Source organism: Oncorhynchus nerka, linkage group LG6 (genome assembly GCF_034236695.1).
Source record: "Oncorhynchus nerka isolate Pitt River linkage group LG6, Oner_Uvic_2.0, whole genome shotgun sequence".
Classification (NCBI taxonomy): Eukaryota; Metazoa; Chordata; class Actinopteri; order Salmoniformes; family Salmonidae; genus Oncorhynchus; species Oncorhynchus nerka.
Window position 1 is genome coordinate 36,578,989 of NC_088401.1, and position 15,847 is coordinate 36,594,835.

Sequence of the window (15,847 nt, forward strand, 5' to 3'; positions counted from 1 at the left end):
AGATTTAGATGCACTATTGTAAAGTGGCTGTTCCACTGGATGTCTTAAGGTGAACGCACCAATTTGTAAGTCGCTCTGGAGAAGAGCGTCTGCTAAATGACTTAAATGTAAATGTAAATCATGGCTAAGGGCAGTGTCCAAGCACTCCGCATTGCATCGAGCGTAAGAACAGCCCTTAGCCATGGTATATTGGCCATTTACCACAAACCCACGAGGTGCCGTATTGCTATTATAAACTTGTTACCAATGTAAAAATACATATTTTGTCATACCCCTGATATACCACGGCTGTCAGAACCACCCAGTTTACCCCTTAAAAGATTTAGATGCAATATTGTAAAGTGGCTGTTCCACTGGATGTCTTAAGGTGAACGCACCAATTTGTAAGTCGCTCTGGATAAGAGCGTCTGCTAAATGACTTAAATGTAAATGTAAATGTAACCAGGTGTGTGTAATGATGACGAGACACGTCCAGGGTTGATGAGTCAAGGACGTTTGCCAGCAGTAGTTTCGGCAGCAGCCAGAAGGCCGGCGATGCCGAACGCCTGAGCTGGACCGGAGGGGGAGCCAATGCGAAGTCTGGTGGGACATAGGCAAAAGGCTATATTAGCCTTATAGAAATTGCTGCCCAAATAAATGCTTCACAGAGTTCAAGTAACAGACCAATTTCAACATCAACTGTTCAGGGTAGACTGCGTGAATCAAGCCTTCATGGTCGAACTGCGGCAAAGAAACCACTGCTAAAGGACACCAATAATAAGAAGAGACTTGGTTGGGCCAAGAAATATGAGCAATGGACATTAGACTGGGGGAAATTTGTCCTTTGGTCTGATAAGTCTGCATGTGTGGTTCCCAACATGAAGCATGGAGTAGGATGTGTGATGATGTGGGGTTGCATTGCTGTTAACACTGTCAGGGATTTATTTAGAATTCAAAGAACTCTTAACCAGCATGTTTACCACAGCATTCTGCAGCGATACGCCATCCCATATGGTTTGCGCTTAGTGGGACTATCATTTGTTTTTCAACAAGACAATGAACCACACACCTCCAGGCTGTGTAAGGGCTATTTGACCAAGAAGGAGAGTGATGGATTGCTGCATCAGGTGACCTGGCCTCCACAATCACCCAACCTCAACCCAATTGAGATGGTTTGGGTGAGTTGGACCGCAGAGTGAAGGACACGCAGCCAACAAGATCTCAGCATATGTGGGAACTCCTTCAAGACTGTTGGAAAAGCATTCCAGGTGAAGCTGGTTGAGAGAATGCCAAGAGTGTGCAAAGCTGTCATCAAGGCGAAGGGTGGCTACTTTGAAGAATTTCTAAATGTTTTTTTGGGTACTACGTGATTACATATGTGTTATTTCATTGTTTTGATGTCATCACTATTATTCTAAAATGTATAAAATAGTACAAATAAAGAAAAACCCTTGAATGAGTAGTTGTGTCCAAACTTTTGACTGGTACTGTATATAACTCCGTGGGGAACGATTTGCGTAAGGCTCCCCAGTCCCCACGGTCATCACCTGAGCAACACGACAACAGCCTGGAACGCACCCTTCATGGAAAGGGTGGTGCAAATGCCTTAGCCAATGGTGAAAGACAACGAAGGTCAAGGGGAGGGTTCAATATTGTAAACAGCTAATTCATTTCGCTGGATTGTCTTGAACATCCAAGTTATTGTATTTTGGACTGAAATTACCAAACTGTCATGGCTGTGGCTTTACGCAAAATTTCTCCGTGGCGATTTGTCAGGTAAGATTAGCTATAAAGATTCCCCTCACTTGCAATGTAGCCTATGTTGCACGGATTTGAGGTCAAACCATAGACCTAGTAACAGTAAATTAGCCCGGCTAATTTAAGTAGATTTTTAGTTTAGCTGTCCTGTATGACGGGAGCTAGTTAGTTTAGCTAGCGTTATAACAGTAGCCTAATCGTCATTGCGAATAGTTATTATTGTATCTTCACCATGCAGTTTTGGCTGGTTGGCACGAGAGTCTGTCAAAACTCTGCCTGTATTTAAAGGGTGTCATGTTCTGAACGAGCTAGGGCTGTCTGTCTTGCTTGGAATTAAGTTTAGCTTGCTAGGTTAGCTCAAGTTAGCTATCGCTCAGCTGTTCTGGGGTGCTTCCGTATCCCTGACGAAAAAAAGATTGCAGTCAGAGTGCAGAATAACTGCAGTTATTCTGCAATTCTGCCGTTTTTACGTACAAAATACCACAGTCGACTTCAGTTACAGCAGCAAATGACAATATAAAAACAGGATGTTCATGAACTAATATTCCAACGTATCAGCTACCACGAAACACACTTACACGATGACCTGTTGCTAGGATGTGGGGCAAAGGGCATAGCTGGTTGTTGAAAGGCTAGTTACTCAGTTAGCCGTTCAACAGCTAGCTATGCCCTTGGCCCCACATCCAGACGGAGCTAGATTCCGTGTCTATCCAAAGACACACTCTAAGGTCTAACTAGCTACCATTAATAAAAACCAGAGGAAAGGTCACAACTCATTCTTGATGGCCCATCCAATGCTGTCACTACATTGTATCACAAACTGTACTGTAACTCCCAGTACATTATCTTTCGTCCTGTTCCTGATCCTGCTCATATATAATACCACTAATTATTTAGAAAGGCCACTGTAGGTGTTTGGATCTAGTTAAATGCCCTCAGCCAAGTTCAGTTCATTTGTGCTTGGCTATTTAATTGAAACCGTACCACTTATGTCACTAATTTGACCTGAAATCATCTCTTCAGGGCAGTCCAAGCCACACACATTCCCACTCTGAAGCTGCACATGACTGGTTCTATGATGGGGGCGACGGTGGAGCAATTCAATCATGCCAAGAGTCAGATGGGCACGCTGAAGGAAGACCCTGGCAATGAGGCCAAGCTGAAAATCTACGCTCTCTTCAAACAGGTTAGAGGTCATTGTGCTTTAGTCTTAGCTACTTGGCTGTCATGTTTCTGAACATCGAGCAATATTCCCTCATCTTTTTCAGTAATGAGCAAATTTCAGGTCTGCTGAGCACAAACTTTAGTTGTGAAAATTCGATGCAACTTCTAGTGCGCTTTTACTGTGAACACTGAGGCTCTACCCGCTATAAGTTACAGTTTTAAATGGTCAAGTTGGCTACTGTGGCTATTTGATAACATAGGCCTACCATCAAAAACAGTGGATAAAATGCATCCCATAATATTTCAACATGGAAAAAGCTATTCTATCATTCAGCAGCAGCAAATGTGTGGTGTTCAATGTAGGCCTACATTCCATGAGAAAATAACATGCAGGGAGTGACATTAACCTGTTTATCCACATGTCCTTCAGACAAGGTGACTGAAAATGTTGTCGTTTGATGCAAGAAACCACTTTACAAAATAAAATGCATTATTATTCCAATACCCTTATTACAGAGAATCAGACAAATAATGCTACCCTCTGCCTATAGGCTACTTAACTTATTCAAGACCGTCTTAAAATACAACACGGGCCCTTTTAAGAAATGTAAAAAAGCTCTTTAACTGACTAGCTCTTCAGTTGGCTAGAAATGCACACATTTTGTGCTCTTATATGAAGCAACCACTCCCCCATTGTTAACTAGAAGTTAGCTATAACTGGGATAATTACTCACTAACTAGTAAAGAATATGAACAAATGTGCACAGGTGGCTACATGTAGCTCTCGCTTTGATCTGAAAACAAGCGCATCTACTTGTGACCACTCATGCTGTAAACACAGTCCAGTTCAAAGTGAATGGCACAGATCCATATATTGCAATGTCTATTTGCATATAGGCCTACTGCAGCTCTGATTGCTTATGGCGCACCGGTCTGTGTCGACGACTGGCGTGAGTCATGCCTGTCAATGCAATAGAATCTTACTCTGATGCGCTATGCCTACAAGCAAATCTCTTGTACAGGTAGTTTTGCATATTAAGTCTTGCATAGTTAATTTTGTTTTTGTATGTTACATTGAAAGTGGTTAATATTGCATTGATTCGAGCACCGTTCCCAGTTAATGTACAGCTACAAACTAATTAAAAAGGCAGACTAACTAAACGGAGCACAGAGATATATACACACAAAATCTTTCCCTCAGCCATTACATGCGGAAACGGTCAGAAAAGTTGGGGGACTGGGGCACAGTGAGTGTGAAATGTTGACAATGTTAACTAAAGGGGCAAACTCTTGAAGTTCAATTTTGTGCTTCTCTGCACTGGCTGATATTTCTTCTGCGTAGCTTAGAGGGAACATTGATCAAGAGTATGATAGATAGAAGGGGTGCTCCTTTTTTCTTTTGCTGTGTCACAGTTGTATTGAGTAGCATATTACTGAAGGAAGCTTTGGGCTTATAGCGGCGGGCCAGTAACTGAAGGGTTGACAATTTCGAATCCCAGGGCTAACAAAAAAAATCTTGAGGGTTGCTGGCATCATCTCGGATGACTCAACTTACTTCAACGGACTCTGTGCGGCTCTTAGGCTGTCTGTGTGTGTGGGGTCGGGTGCTTGCATGTTTGATGCTGTTTCAGCAAAAATACAAGTTTTCATTGTACTGTACACAGAAAATTCTCCAGTGTTAAATCAACACTGAAAGAGGGGGACCATATAGATACTGGAACCAGTGTTAAATTAACACACTGCTTAGTGTAAAACCTTATTTGAATATTTCCTAGAGTGCCATGCCTTTCGAGTGAATTGTAGCGTTTTACATTCTATAGCTAGAGCACTCCTGATATCTCCAGGAGTGATAAGTATCATTTTTTGTCTTTATCTGTTGTGGTTTAGTACTTTCTTTTTGCTAGCTATGGCCATCTACTTTAAGTGCTACCTGTCTTCCCAGTTGCTTACTTAGTGTGTGAACTGCTGACTGTTCATAATATGCAGATTGTTGTTTACACATCAACCAGGATAAATGGGCAGGGCAATTTGTGACTTGTTTTGGTAATCAATGGCTGTATTGGAGGGGGAGTGGTTTCACCTCTCCTAGGCAATCAGCAATTGGTACAGGGATATGTGCTCTCCACCTCGGCTAGGCAATTAGCAATGAGTTATTCTGTCTCCCCTGGTATCTCAGCCACGGTTGTGTCAGTGGTGGTTTTGTCGCAAAACTAAGGCCGTTGCCGAAATGAGGACTGTTCTGAGGAAGGAGGAATTTTTGAGGAAGGAAAGGTTCATCACACCACTTTCTCACTTGAGTATCTTACCTAGTTATTTACAGTTGATCTAATTTTGCTCTTTTGTAGCTTTTTCTATACTTGTTTGCACCTCCCCATCCCTTGGCTGCAACCCTTCTAATTTAGTCTACCCTGCACGCACAACCCATGTGGAATTCTGGGTCTCTGGCATCGTTTGGAATTGCTGATCTGCGGTCAAGAGTTCTGAGTTCATGGATCACCCTAGAGAACACTGCTACTCTAGCTGCTCGCTCTTCATCTGACTCTGTTTTCTCTCATAGTCTGAGAGCATCTGGTTGTTGCGGTGGTGGCACAAGTCTAATAATTTCTCTTAAGTGGAGATTTTCTCCTTTCTCCCTCTCTCACCTGTCCATCTCATTTGAATTCCACTGTCACTTTTTGCATCCTATGACTCACACTGTCCCCTTTCCTCCCGGCTGGCTTGGCCCTCCCCTCCTGATCTGTGGCTGAGTGACTCATTGTGAGCTTACAGAACAGGGGTGCGGGCAGCTGACTGAAAATGGATGAAAGGTCCTCGAAGTTTAGTTATCATCCTTTCTCCCTCCTCTCTACCTTCTCTTTCTCTGTATCTGCTGCTAAAGCCTCTTTCTACCACTCTAAATTTCAAGCTTCTGCCTCTAACCCTAAACTCTTTTCCACCTTCTCCAACCCCTCCCTCGCTGCGGACGACTTTGTCAATCACTTTGGTGACAAAAAGGTTGACGACATTCGTTACTCATTCACTCAGCCTATTGAGTTCACTGGTCTCACATACACAGAACTACCCTAAACCTTGACCTCTTTCTTCCCTCTATCTCCAGATAACATCCTGCAACTAGTGAGGTCTGACCACCTGACAACCTGCCCGCTCGACCCTATCCTCTCCTCCCTTCTCCAGACCATCTCTTGAGACCTTCTCTCATTCCTCACTTCCTTCATCCCTGACCACTGGCTGTGTTCCCTCTGACTTCAAAGTGGCCAGAACACTGGACTCATCTGACGTCAAAAACTATAGACCTGTACCCCTTTTTTTTCTTCCAAAACACTTGAGCATACTGTCTCTGATAAACTTTCTTGTTATCTCTCTCAGAATGAACATCTTGACCTTAACCAGGCAGGCTTCAAGACCGGTCACTTAAACGCGTCTGCTCTTCTCTATCACGGAGGCTTTCAGCACTGCCAAAGCTGACTCGCTCTCCTCTATTCTCATCCTCCTAGATCTTTCCGGTGCCTTTGACACTGTGAACCATCAGATCCTCCTCTCCACCCTCTGAGCTGGGTGTCTCATGCTATGCACACTCTTGGATTTCATCCTACCTGGCAGGCCACTCCTAACAGCTGATGTGGAGAGGATCTGTGTCTGCACCACGTACTCTCACTACTGGTGTCCCCCAGGGCTCAGTTTTAGGCCCTCTTCTTTCTATACACCAAGATACTCAGCTCTTTCATATCCTCACATGGTCTCTCCTATCATTGCTATGCGGATGACACTCAACTACTTATCTCCTTCCAGCCTTCTGACACCCAGGTGGCTACACGCATCAGCAGTGGTTCGGGCAAGGCACTGATCTCGTAGAGGTTAAAGTCATGATGGACTGCTGTTTCTCTTTGCATATTTGAGCTGTTCTTGCCATAATATGGAATTGGTCTTTTACCGCCCCTACCTTGTCACAAGTGATTGGTTCAAACTCATTAAGAAGGAAATTAATTCTACAAATTAACTTAACAAGGCACACCTGTTCATTCAAATGCATTCCAGGTGACTTCCAGGTGATTCCACCTCAAGGAGCTTGTTGAGAGAATGCCAAGAGTGTACAAAGCTGTCATTAAGGCAAAGGGTGGCTATTTTGAAGAATATAAAATATAAAATATATTTTGAACTTTTTTGTTGTTGTTGGTTAATACATGATTCCATGTGTTATTTAATAGTTTTGATGTCTTCAGTATTATTCTACAATGTAGAAAATAGTAAAAATAAAGAAAAACCCTGGAATGAGTAGGTGTCTAAACTATTGACTGATACTGTACATATTACTTCAATTAGCTTGACTAACCTGGACCCACGCACATTGACTTGGTACCGGTACCCCCTGTATACTGTACATAGCCTCGTTATTGTTAAAATTTAGTAAATATTTTCTTAACCCATATTTTTTCTTAACTGCATTGTTGGTTAAGGGCTTGTAAATAAGCTACTACCTGTTGTATTCGGCGCATGTGACAAATAACATTTCATTTGACTTGAAGTCCATATGACCGAAAAATTTGTGAACGCAATAACCATGCTTCTGTCACTCACTAACAAATAGTCATTGGTGGTAACTAGAATTCATTTGAAAGGCAAGGCACTCTGGGAAATAATTGAATAAGGTCTGACACTAAGCAGTGTGTTAATTTAACACTGATTATAGTGTGTATATGGCCCCACACTTTCAATTTTGATTTAACACTGGATAATTTGCTGTGTATGTTTTAATGATTAGAAAGCTATCCAAGGTATCACCCCCTGTTTCAATCTGTTTTCTTCCATCTGATATCTAGTGAAAATGACCTAGATTGTTCACCTGTCAGAGTTCATGAAGGAGACAGGACAAGTACAGTAAGGCCTTAAAGTGTACTAGAGACACCGGCTGTATCTCATTTCAGTATCTCCTCTTCTCTCTTTTGGTGTCTTACTAGGCTACTCAGGGACCCTGTAACACCCCAAAGCCAGGGATGCTCGACTTTGTCGGCAAGGCCAAATGGGATGCCTGGAAGTCTCTGGGTTCTGTATCTCAGGTAATCTACATTCCAACATTGCATATACACGGAGTATACAAAACATTATTTTTATTACATAGACTGACCAGGTGAATCCAGGTGAAACTTATTAAATCCACTTCAATCAGTGTGGATGAAAGGGAGGAGACCGGTTAAAGAAGGATTTTTAAGCCTTGAGACAATTGAGATGGATTATGAATGTGTGCCTTTTCAGACTAGGCAAGAGAAAAGATTTGTCTTTGAACCGGGTATGGTAGTAGGTGCCAGGCGCATCGGTTTATGTCAAGAACTGCAACTCTGCTGGGTTTTTCACCCTCAACAGTTTCCTGTGTGTATCAAGAATGGTCCACCACCCAAAGGACATCCAGCCAACTTCACACAACTGTGGAAAGCATTGGAGTCAACATGGGTCAGCATCCCTGTGGAACTCCGTGTACATAACACCACTCATACATCTTTTATTAAGATACCCATTTGTCCATTTTAAGACTATTCTTCCCTAGTTTATTAAAAACAACAGACACACGACTTGCGAGCAATTTCAAACACAGACAAAAATGATAGTAGTTAAAAAACAAAACCATATTAGAATCAGCCATTCTTACTGAATGTCACCCAAAGCCAATAAAAGAACACTAAAAACTCTGTTGTCATCACAATGTGGAGATGTGCCATTGTCTTCACACAATGAAATTGACAGACAGGAATTAATACACTGTACATCTCCTTTTTCCTTCCTCTCAGGAGGATGCCAGACAGCAGTATGTGGACCTGATCGATTCTCTGCTGGCTGCCGAGGGGCCTGCGGTAGCCGCACAGCCCACTGGGAGCGCTGCTACCTTTGATACGCTGCTGGTCTCGACGCAGGACAACATCACCACTATCTGCCTCAACAGGCCACAGAAGAAAAACGCCATCACTGTGGAGGTATTTCAAATGCATATATTTATTAAGCATTCGTGTCATAGTCTATTTCCCGCCGCCCAACATCAGCGGCAGTCTAAACGGTAGACATATTTTGTAGATGGGTTTCACATTAGTAAGTACTACACAACATTGTGAAACCATAGAGTATCCTAAGGCTAAGTGTTACCGACGTTGTGGTATGATTTTTGTGTTTCATCAATGAAATGCCTCATAGTGAACGATTTGCTTACTGTCTATGAGAAGAGCAATTACAAACATCCAGTAATCATCCAGCTCTTCAATTCTGTTATTTAAAATGGTTTCCCTCTTGATATCCAGATGTACAACGAGGTCATCAAGGCTTTGGAGCAAGCTGGCAAAGATGACTCTGTCATTACTGTAATCACAGGTAAGAGCCAAACCAACCAATTTCTCCAATGGAAGTCATGAACGCGTTATGGAGAGACTATCAGTGATATGAATATGCACTCTTTTGCTGGCCCAGAAACGCTAGGAATAAAGAAAAGCCAGCACACAGTATATTATGGTGCAGGGAAAAAAAGCATGTGGGGAGCAAGATTTACTGTGTTCCGGCTTTTCTTTCTTTCGACCTCCAAGGCTTTGCCGTGATACAGTAACTTACACTGCTCCAGTCTTCTCAATTGCTCTAAGTGGCTCTCCCTAATTGACCCCCTCAAGGTAGTGGAGACTTCTACTGCAGTGGCAATGACCTGACAAACTTCACCAAAATCCCCGAGGGTGGAATCGAGCAGATGGCAAAGAATGCAGGCGAGTTGCTAAGGTAACGACTTTACCCAAGAGGAGCAGGCAAAAGTTTACCTTGAAGGAACCTTTTTCCTAACGCTGTTGATATCATCTGTTGACAAATCTGTGTGTGTGTGTGTGTGTGTGTGTGTGTGTGTGTGTGTGTGTGGGAGTTTGTCAAAGCGTTCATCGACTTCCCTAAGCCCCTGGTTGCAGTGGTCAATGGTCCGGCTGTGGGCGTGTCTGTCACTCTACTGGGGCTGTTTGAGATTGTCTATGCCACAGAGAGGGTAAGGTGGTTTGTCATGTCCACTCATTGCTGGCTAAGAACACATTTATATTTATATATATCTCTATGAGAGGTTGACCGATTAGGATTTTTCAACGCCGATACCGATTATTGGAGTACCAAAAAAGCAGATGCCGATTTTTTTATATGTATTTGTAATAAACAATACTGAATGAACAATGAACACTTATTTTAACTTAATACATAAATAAATGTAGTCTCAAATAAATAATGAAACATGTTCAATTTGGTTTATGTAATGCAAAAACAGTGTTGGAGAAGTAAAAGTGCAATATGTGCCATGTAAAAAGACGAACATTTAAGTTCCTTGCTCAAAACATGAGAACAAATGAACGCTGGTGGTTCCTTTTAACATGAGTCTTCAATATTCCCAGTTAAGAAGTTTTTAGGTTGTAGTTACTATAGGAATATTTCTCTCTCTACCATTTGTATTTCATATACCTTTGACTATTGGAAGTTCTTATAGGCACTATAGTATTGGCAGCCTAATCTCGGGAGTTGATCGGCGAGTTGATAGGCTTGAAGTCCTAAACAGCGCTGTGCTTCAAGCATTGCTAAGAGCTGCTGTTTGAATGAATCCTTGCGAGCCTGCTGCTGCCTACCATCGCTCAGTCAGACTGCTCTATCAAATATCAAATCATATATTTAATTATAATATAATAAACACAGAAATACGAGCCTTTGGTCATTAATGTGGTCAAATCCGGAAACTATAATTTCGAAAAAAAACTAAACGTTTATTCTTTCAGTGAAATACGGAACCGTTCCGTATTTTATCGAACGGGTGGCAACCCTAAGTTTAAATATTACTGTTACATTGCACAACCTTCAATGTTATGTCAATTATGTACAATGCTGGCGACTTAATTACAGTCTTTGTTAGAAATAAATAGCCTTTCAACAGTTCGCAACTAGCCAGGCTGCCCAAACAGCTGAATGTACCCTGACTCTGCTTGCACTGAACACAAGAGAAGTGACACAATTTCCCTAGTTATTGTTGCCTGCTAACATGAATTTCTTAACTACATATGCAGGTTTAAAAAAATATACTTGTGTATTGATTTTAAGAAAGGCATTGATGCTCATTGTTAGGTACATTATTGCAACGATTGTGCTTTTTTCGCAAATGCGCATTTGTTAAATCATCAACCGTTTGGCGAAGTTCAAGTAGGCTGTGATTCGACGATAAATTAACAGGCACTGCATTGATTATATGCAACGCAGGACAAGCTAGTTAACCTAGTAATATCATCAACCATGTGTAGTTAACTAGTGATTATGTGAAGATTTTTTTATTTTTATAAGTTTAATGCTAGCTAGCGACTTCCTTGCAGCCAGAAGGTCCTTTTGATGCTGCACTCGCGTAACAGCTGGTCAGCCTGCCACGCAGTCTCCTCGTGGATTGCAATGTAATAGGCCATAATCGGCGTCCAAAAAGGCAGATTACCAATTGTTATGAGAACTTGAAATCGGCCCTAACTATTCGGCCATGCCGATCGGTCGATCTCCATGCATGTCTGTTAGTTGATGATAATACGATATTAGCATTGGTTTATATCAGGGTTGGGGTCAATTTCAATTCCAGTCAATTCAGAAAGTAAACCCAATTCCAAATGTTCCTCATTGAAAAGCATTGAAGATAATTGGGATTTCAGTGTACTTCCTGATTTACCTGGAATTGAACCCAAACCTGTTTTCCAACTACACTCCTAGAGAGATACTGGGTCCCCAAGCTTTTGTTCCTGCCCACCAGCACTAATATATCTGCCAAGCTTGGTCACGATTGTTGTGACCACTAGTGCACTACCCATACCACTACGTCCACATTGCCATTCTCCACTTCCATGCTTCACTATACTCTGCAGTAAGAGGGTGGGGGTATTCCTGCCTAACGTATGCTTCTTCCCCCTCCAAACAGGCTACATTCCACACCCCCTTCAGCCAGCTGGGACAGAGCCCAGAAGGCTGCTCCTCCTACACCTTCCCTAAAATAATGGGCAATGCAAAGGTATGGATGCACAACCTTGTTCTTTTGCTGCAAATGTTGCACTTCATAGAGGGGTATTCTCAGCCAGTTCTTCTCAGTTTCCCTTTTTCTAACATCAATGCATGATTGATGCAAAAAAGGCAAAGTTTCAGATATGGATCAACTATTTTTATATACTTCTGTATTTTAGTTGAATGTATTTCATTTGTAATTGGAATTGAATGAAATTACACTAACAGACATTGCCATGCTCTGTGATTAGGCCAGTGAGATGCTGCTGTTCAACAAGAAGCTGAGTGCCGTCCAAGCTTGTGCCCAGGGCCTGGTGACCGAGGTCTTCCCTGACAGCAGCTTCCAGACCGAGGTGGCCACCAGACTCAAGGCCTATGCCAAGCTGCCCAGAAATGTGAGTCAAAGCCCCAGTAAATATTGAAAGTCAGACGTTTGAAATGTTTGTGCATTTTGTGGAATATATTCCTGGAACGTATCAAAATTGATGAAAGCTGGTTGTATTTTACAGAACTTCCTTTTGAATGTTCCAGGAATTTTGAATGATTTTATTATTGGCCGTAGTTGCGCTTCCGTGGACCGGAGGGTGCCAAATCGTGCAAATTGAAGTTCATTGACACATTTTTCAACAAGTCCCAAGCTGATCTGATGGACAGCGCAGTTGAATATTCAAAACTGTCACCAATATATTATATGGCAGTATATCTAGACCACAATATTACATAAGCAGAGAAAATGTTACAGGAATGAGTCATTAAGTCTGCATGGCAATGATGGCAAGGCTACAATATTTGCACAATTGGCAATGAGTTACAGACAACTGGGCCATTGTATAATACTTGAAGATTGTTTTTGGCTTCAGATCAGTAGAAGAGCTGAGCCTAAAATTGTTTGTCATGCATGCCAAAATAGATTTAATCTCATAGTAAGCCTTTGATTCTGCTTTGTGCTGTTTAGGGGGTATCATTCCCTTATTATTGTTACTACTGGGCGAGGTATAACCAATACACAATGTAAATGTATACAAATCATTCATACATTTGCAGGTTTGATGCCTTCATTGCATGCGAAAATGAACCAATTAAAAAATATTATTTTTCCCTACCTATACCTGTGGATGTATTTCAAGGCCTACCTTCAAATTCAGTGCCTCTTTGCTCGAAATCCAAAGAAATCAGCTAAGACCTCCACAAATTGTAGACCTCCACAAGTCTGGTTCATCCTTGGGAGCAATTTCCAAACACCTGAAGGTACCACGTTCATCTGTACAAACAATAGTACGCAAGTATAAACACTGTGGGACCACACAGCCGTTATACTGCTCAGGAAGGAGATGCGTTCTGTCTCCTAGAGATGAACGTACTTTGGTGTGAAAAGTGCAAATCCATTCCAGATCAACAGTGAAGGACCTTGTGACGATACTGAAGGAAACCGGTACAAAAGTATCTATATCCACAGTAAAACTGTAAAAGAGTCCTATATCGACATAACCTGAAAGGCCGCTCAGCAAGGAAGATGCCTCTGCTCCAAAACAGCCATAAAAAAGCCGGACTACGGTTTGCAACTGCACATGGGGACAAAGATCGTACTTTTTTGAGAAATGTCATCTGGTCTGATAAAACAAAAATGGAACTGTTTGGCCATAATGACCATCATTATGTTTGGAGTAAAAAGGTGGAGCTTGCAAGCCGAAGAACACCATCCCAACCGTGAAGCACGGAGGTGGCAGCATCATGTTGTGCGGGTGATTTGCTGCAGGAGGGACTGGTGCACTTCACAAAATAGATGGCATCATTAGGAGGAATATTATGTGGATATATTGAAGCAACATCTCAAGACATCAGTCAGGAAGTTAAAGCTTGATCACAAATGGGTCTTCCAAATGGACAATGACCCCAAGCATACTTCCAAAGTTGGTGCAAAATGGCTTAAGGACAACGAAGTCAAGGTATTGGAGTGGCCATCACAAAGCCCTGACCTCAATCCTATAAAATATTTGTGGGTCGAACTGAAAAAGCGTGTGCAAGCAAGAAGGCCTACAAACCTGACTCGTTTACTCTTGCCCTGTCAGGAGGAATGGGCCAAAATTCACCCAACTTATTGTGGGAGGCTACCTGAAATGTTTGACCCAGGGGAAACCTCTATTTAATCCATTTTAGATTAAGACTAATGTAACAAAATGTGGAAAAGTCCAGGGGTCTGAACACTTTTGAATGCACAGTATATTTCTGGAGAGTTCTTATATCTCCTAGATATAGGACAGACACTTCAAGAGCTTGTTTCTTATGGTTTTTGCCATTTATGAATGTGTTATTCAATGCATTTCTCTGGGCTATAGTAGTAAAGGCTAAATGCAATATTATATTATTATATCAAATCATTTGTTCGTATATTTTTTTTGTACCTAAAGGAGTCCTTAATTCAATAGCTAAATCGTCCATAGTATGACCATCTTAAAACAATTCTCCATTACACCAGCTCTGTCAGGCGGAATGGGTTACCTACAGATCCGCATGAAACCAAAGACACTTTTCCGCATTTTGTATGAACACTAACGTTTTTCTAATCCTATCTATTTGACCTCTACTTTCTTCCCATGGCTGTTCCCTGGCTGCCCAGTCCCTAGCCCTGTCCAAGCAACTGATCCGTGGGACAGAGAAGGAACGTCTCCACACTGTCAACGACCAGGAGGTGGAGCGCCTGGTGGAGCGCTGGCTCTCAGATGAGTGCATGCAGGCCATCATGAGCTTCTTCCAGGCTAAGGCTAAGCTGTGAGGAGATCCTCCCTCAGAGACCCACAAACAGAGAGCCTAACCAGAGTCATGCCCATTAGGTATCAATCGGGAAAAAAATGGACCGAAACACGCTCATTTACATTTTCCGTTGTAAAACATTTGAAAATGTATTCTGTCATGTGCCCTAATGAGCATGACCCACATCACACCAATCTGTACCCCCCCCCCCACCTTTTCCTCCCCTAGTACAGCTCCAGCCTAGATTCACTAACCTGTAAGAAGAGATGTCAATGGGATAAAGCCTGTAACCACGCTGAGCCTTGAGCTGATGCCTTTTTTCCCCCTTCAGTTTTATCAGATGGTTTTGTAAATTAATTATAATATTAGTATTATTGTACCGTATGAACACCCCGTTCTGTAGATTAACTGTTGATCTTGATTGTTTTGCAATTAGCATATCTGGGCATTCCATGTTTTGAAACACCAGTGAAGTTAACTGCCAAAATAAAGGAAACGCCATCATGAAGTGCCTTTTAATAGGGCGTAGGGTCACTAACTCAGGAACCACACCTGTGTGGAAGCACCTGCTTTCAATATACTTTGTATCCCTCATTTATGCAAGTGTTTCCATTATTTTGGCAGTTACCTGTAATTTACATGGACTAAGCTTCCAAGAGGTGCATATGGTAAGTTGAAGGTGGGTAGTGCCTTTACAGTCCAAAAAAACTGAGCTGAGCAAAGCGGATTGTGTTTTGCACTGTCCAATGGTATTTTATATGCACTCAAAAGTATTCTTGGAGATGGCATCATTGTTTCACACATCTATATCTGTTTGATTACAGTAATAAATACATTTGAGCAACACATTTTTTTTTGTCAATGTGTCTTTGTCAAACATATTTGACAAAAGGATGATAATGATGGTGAAGGGTTGTAGGATAGTTCTGCCATTTAATTTAATATCCTGTAGAGGGCGTACTGCACCAAAAAACAACTGCAACAGCTCTGCAGCCTTCATGCCAGCAATATTTAGATAGTAAATCAAAAGGGACAAAGGATGATTTAGTTGCTAATTGTATACATAACATTTTGGTTTGAATGTAAGTGTACTTAAATTATATAATATTAATACATGTCTTATCTCATGAAACCTGTATTATTTTGCTCATTGGTATGGGGAGGTGTAACATTTTTAACA

General features: G+C 41.8%; 1 protein-coding gene across 1 annotated transcript; it reads left to right on the plus strand.

Moving 5' to 3' along the window:
- Positions 1-1,612: 1,612 nt before the first annotated feature.
- eci2 (enoyl-CoA delta isomerase 2) lies at positions 1,613-15,515 on the plus strand. The gene is made up of 10 exons (XM_065019553.1): positions 1,613-1,755; positions 2,761-2,923; positions 7,857-7,955; positions 8,682-8,864; positions 9,183-9,252; positions 9,543-9,644; positions 9,777-9,898; positions 11,837-11,926; positions 12,168-12,311; positions 14,534-15,515. The coding sequence occupies exons 1-10, from the start codon at positions 1,712-1,714 to the stop codon at positions 14,687-14,689; spliced, it is 1,173 nt and encodes a 390-aa protein (XP_064875625.1). The 5' UTR covers positions 1,613-1,711; the 3' UTR covers positions 14,690-15,515.
- Positions 15,516-15,847: the final 332 nt, after the last annotated feature.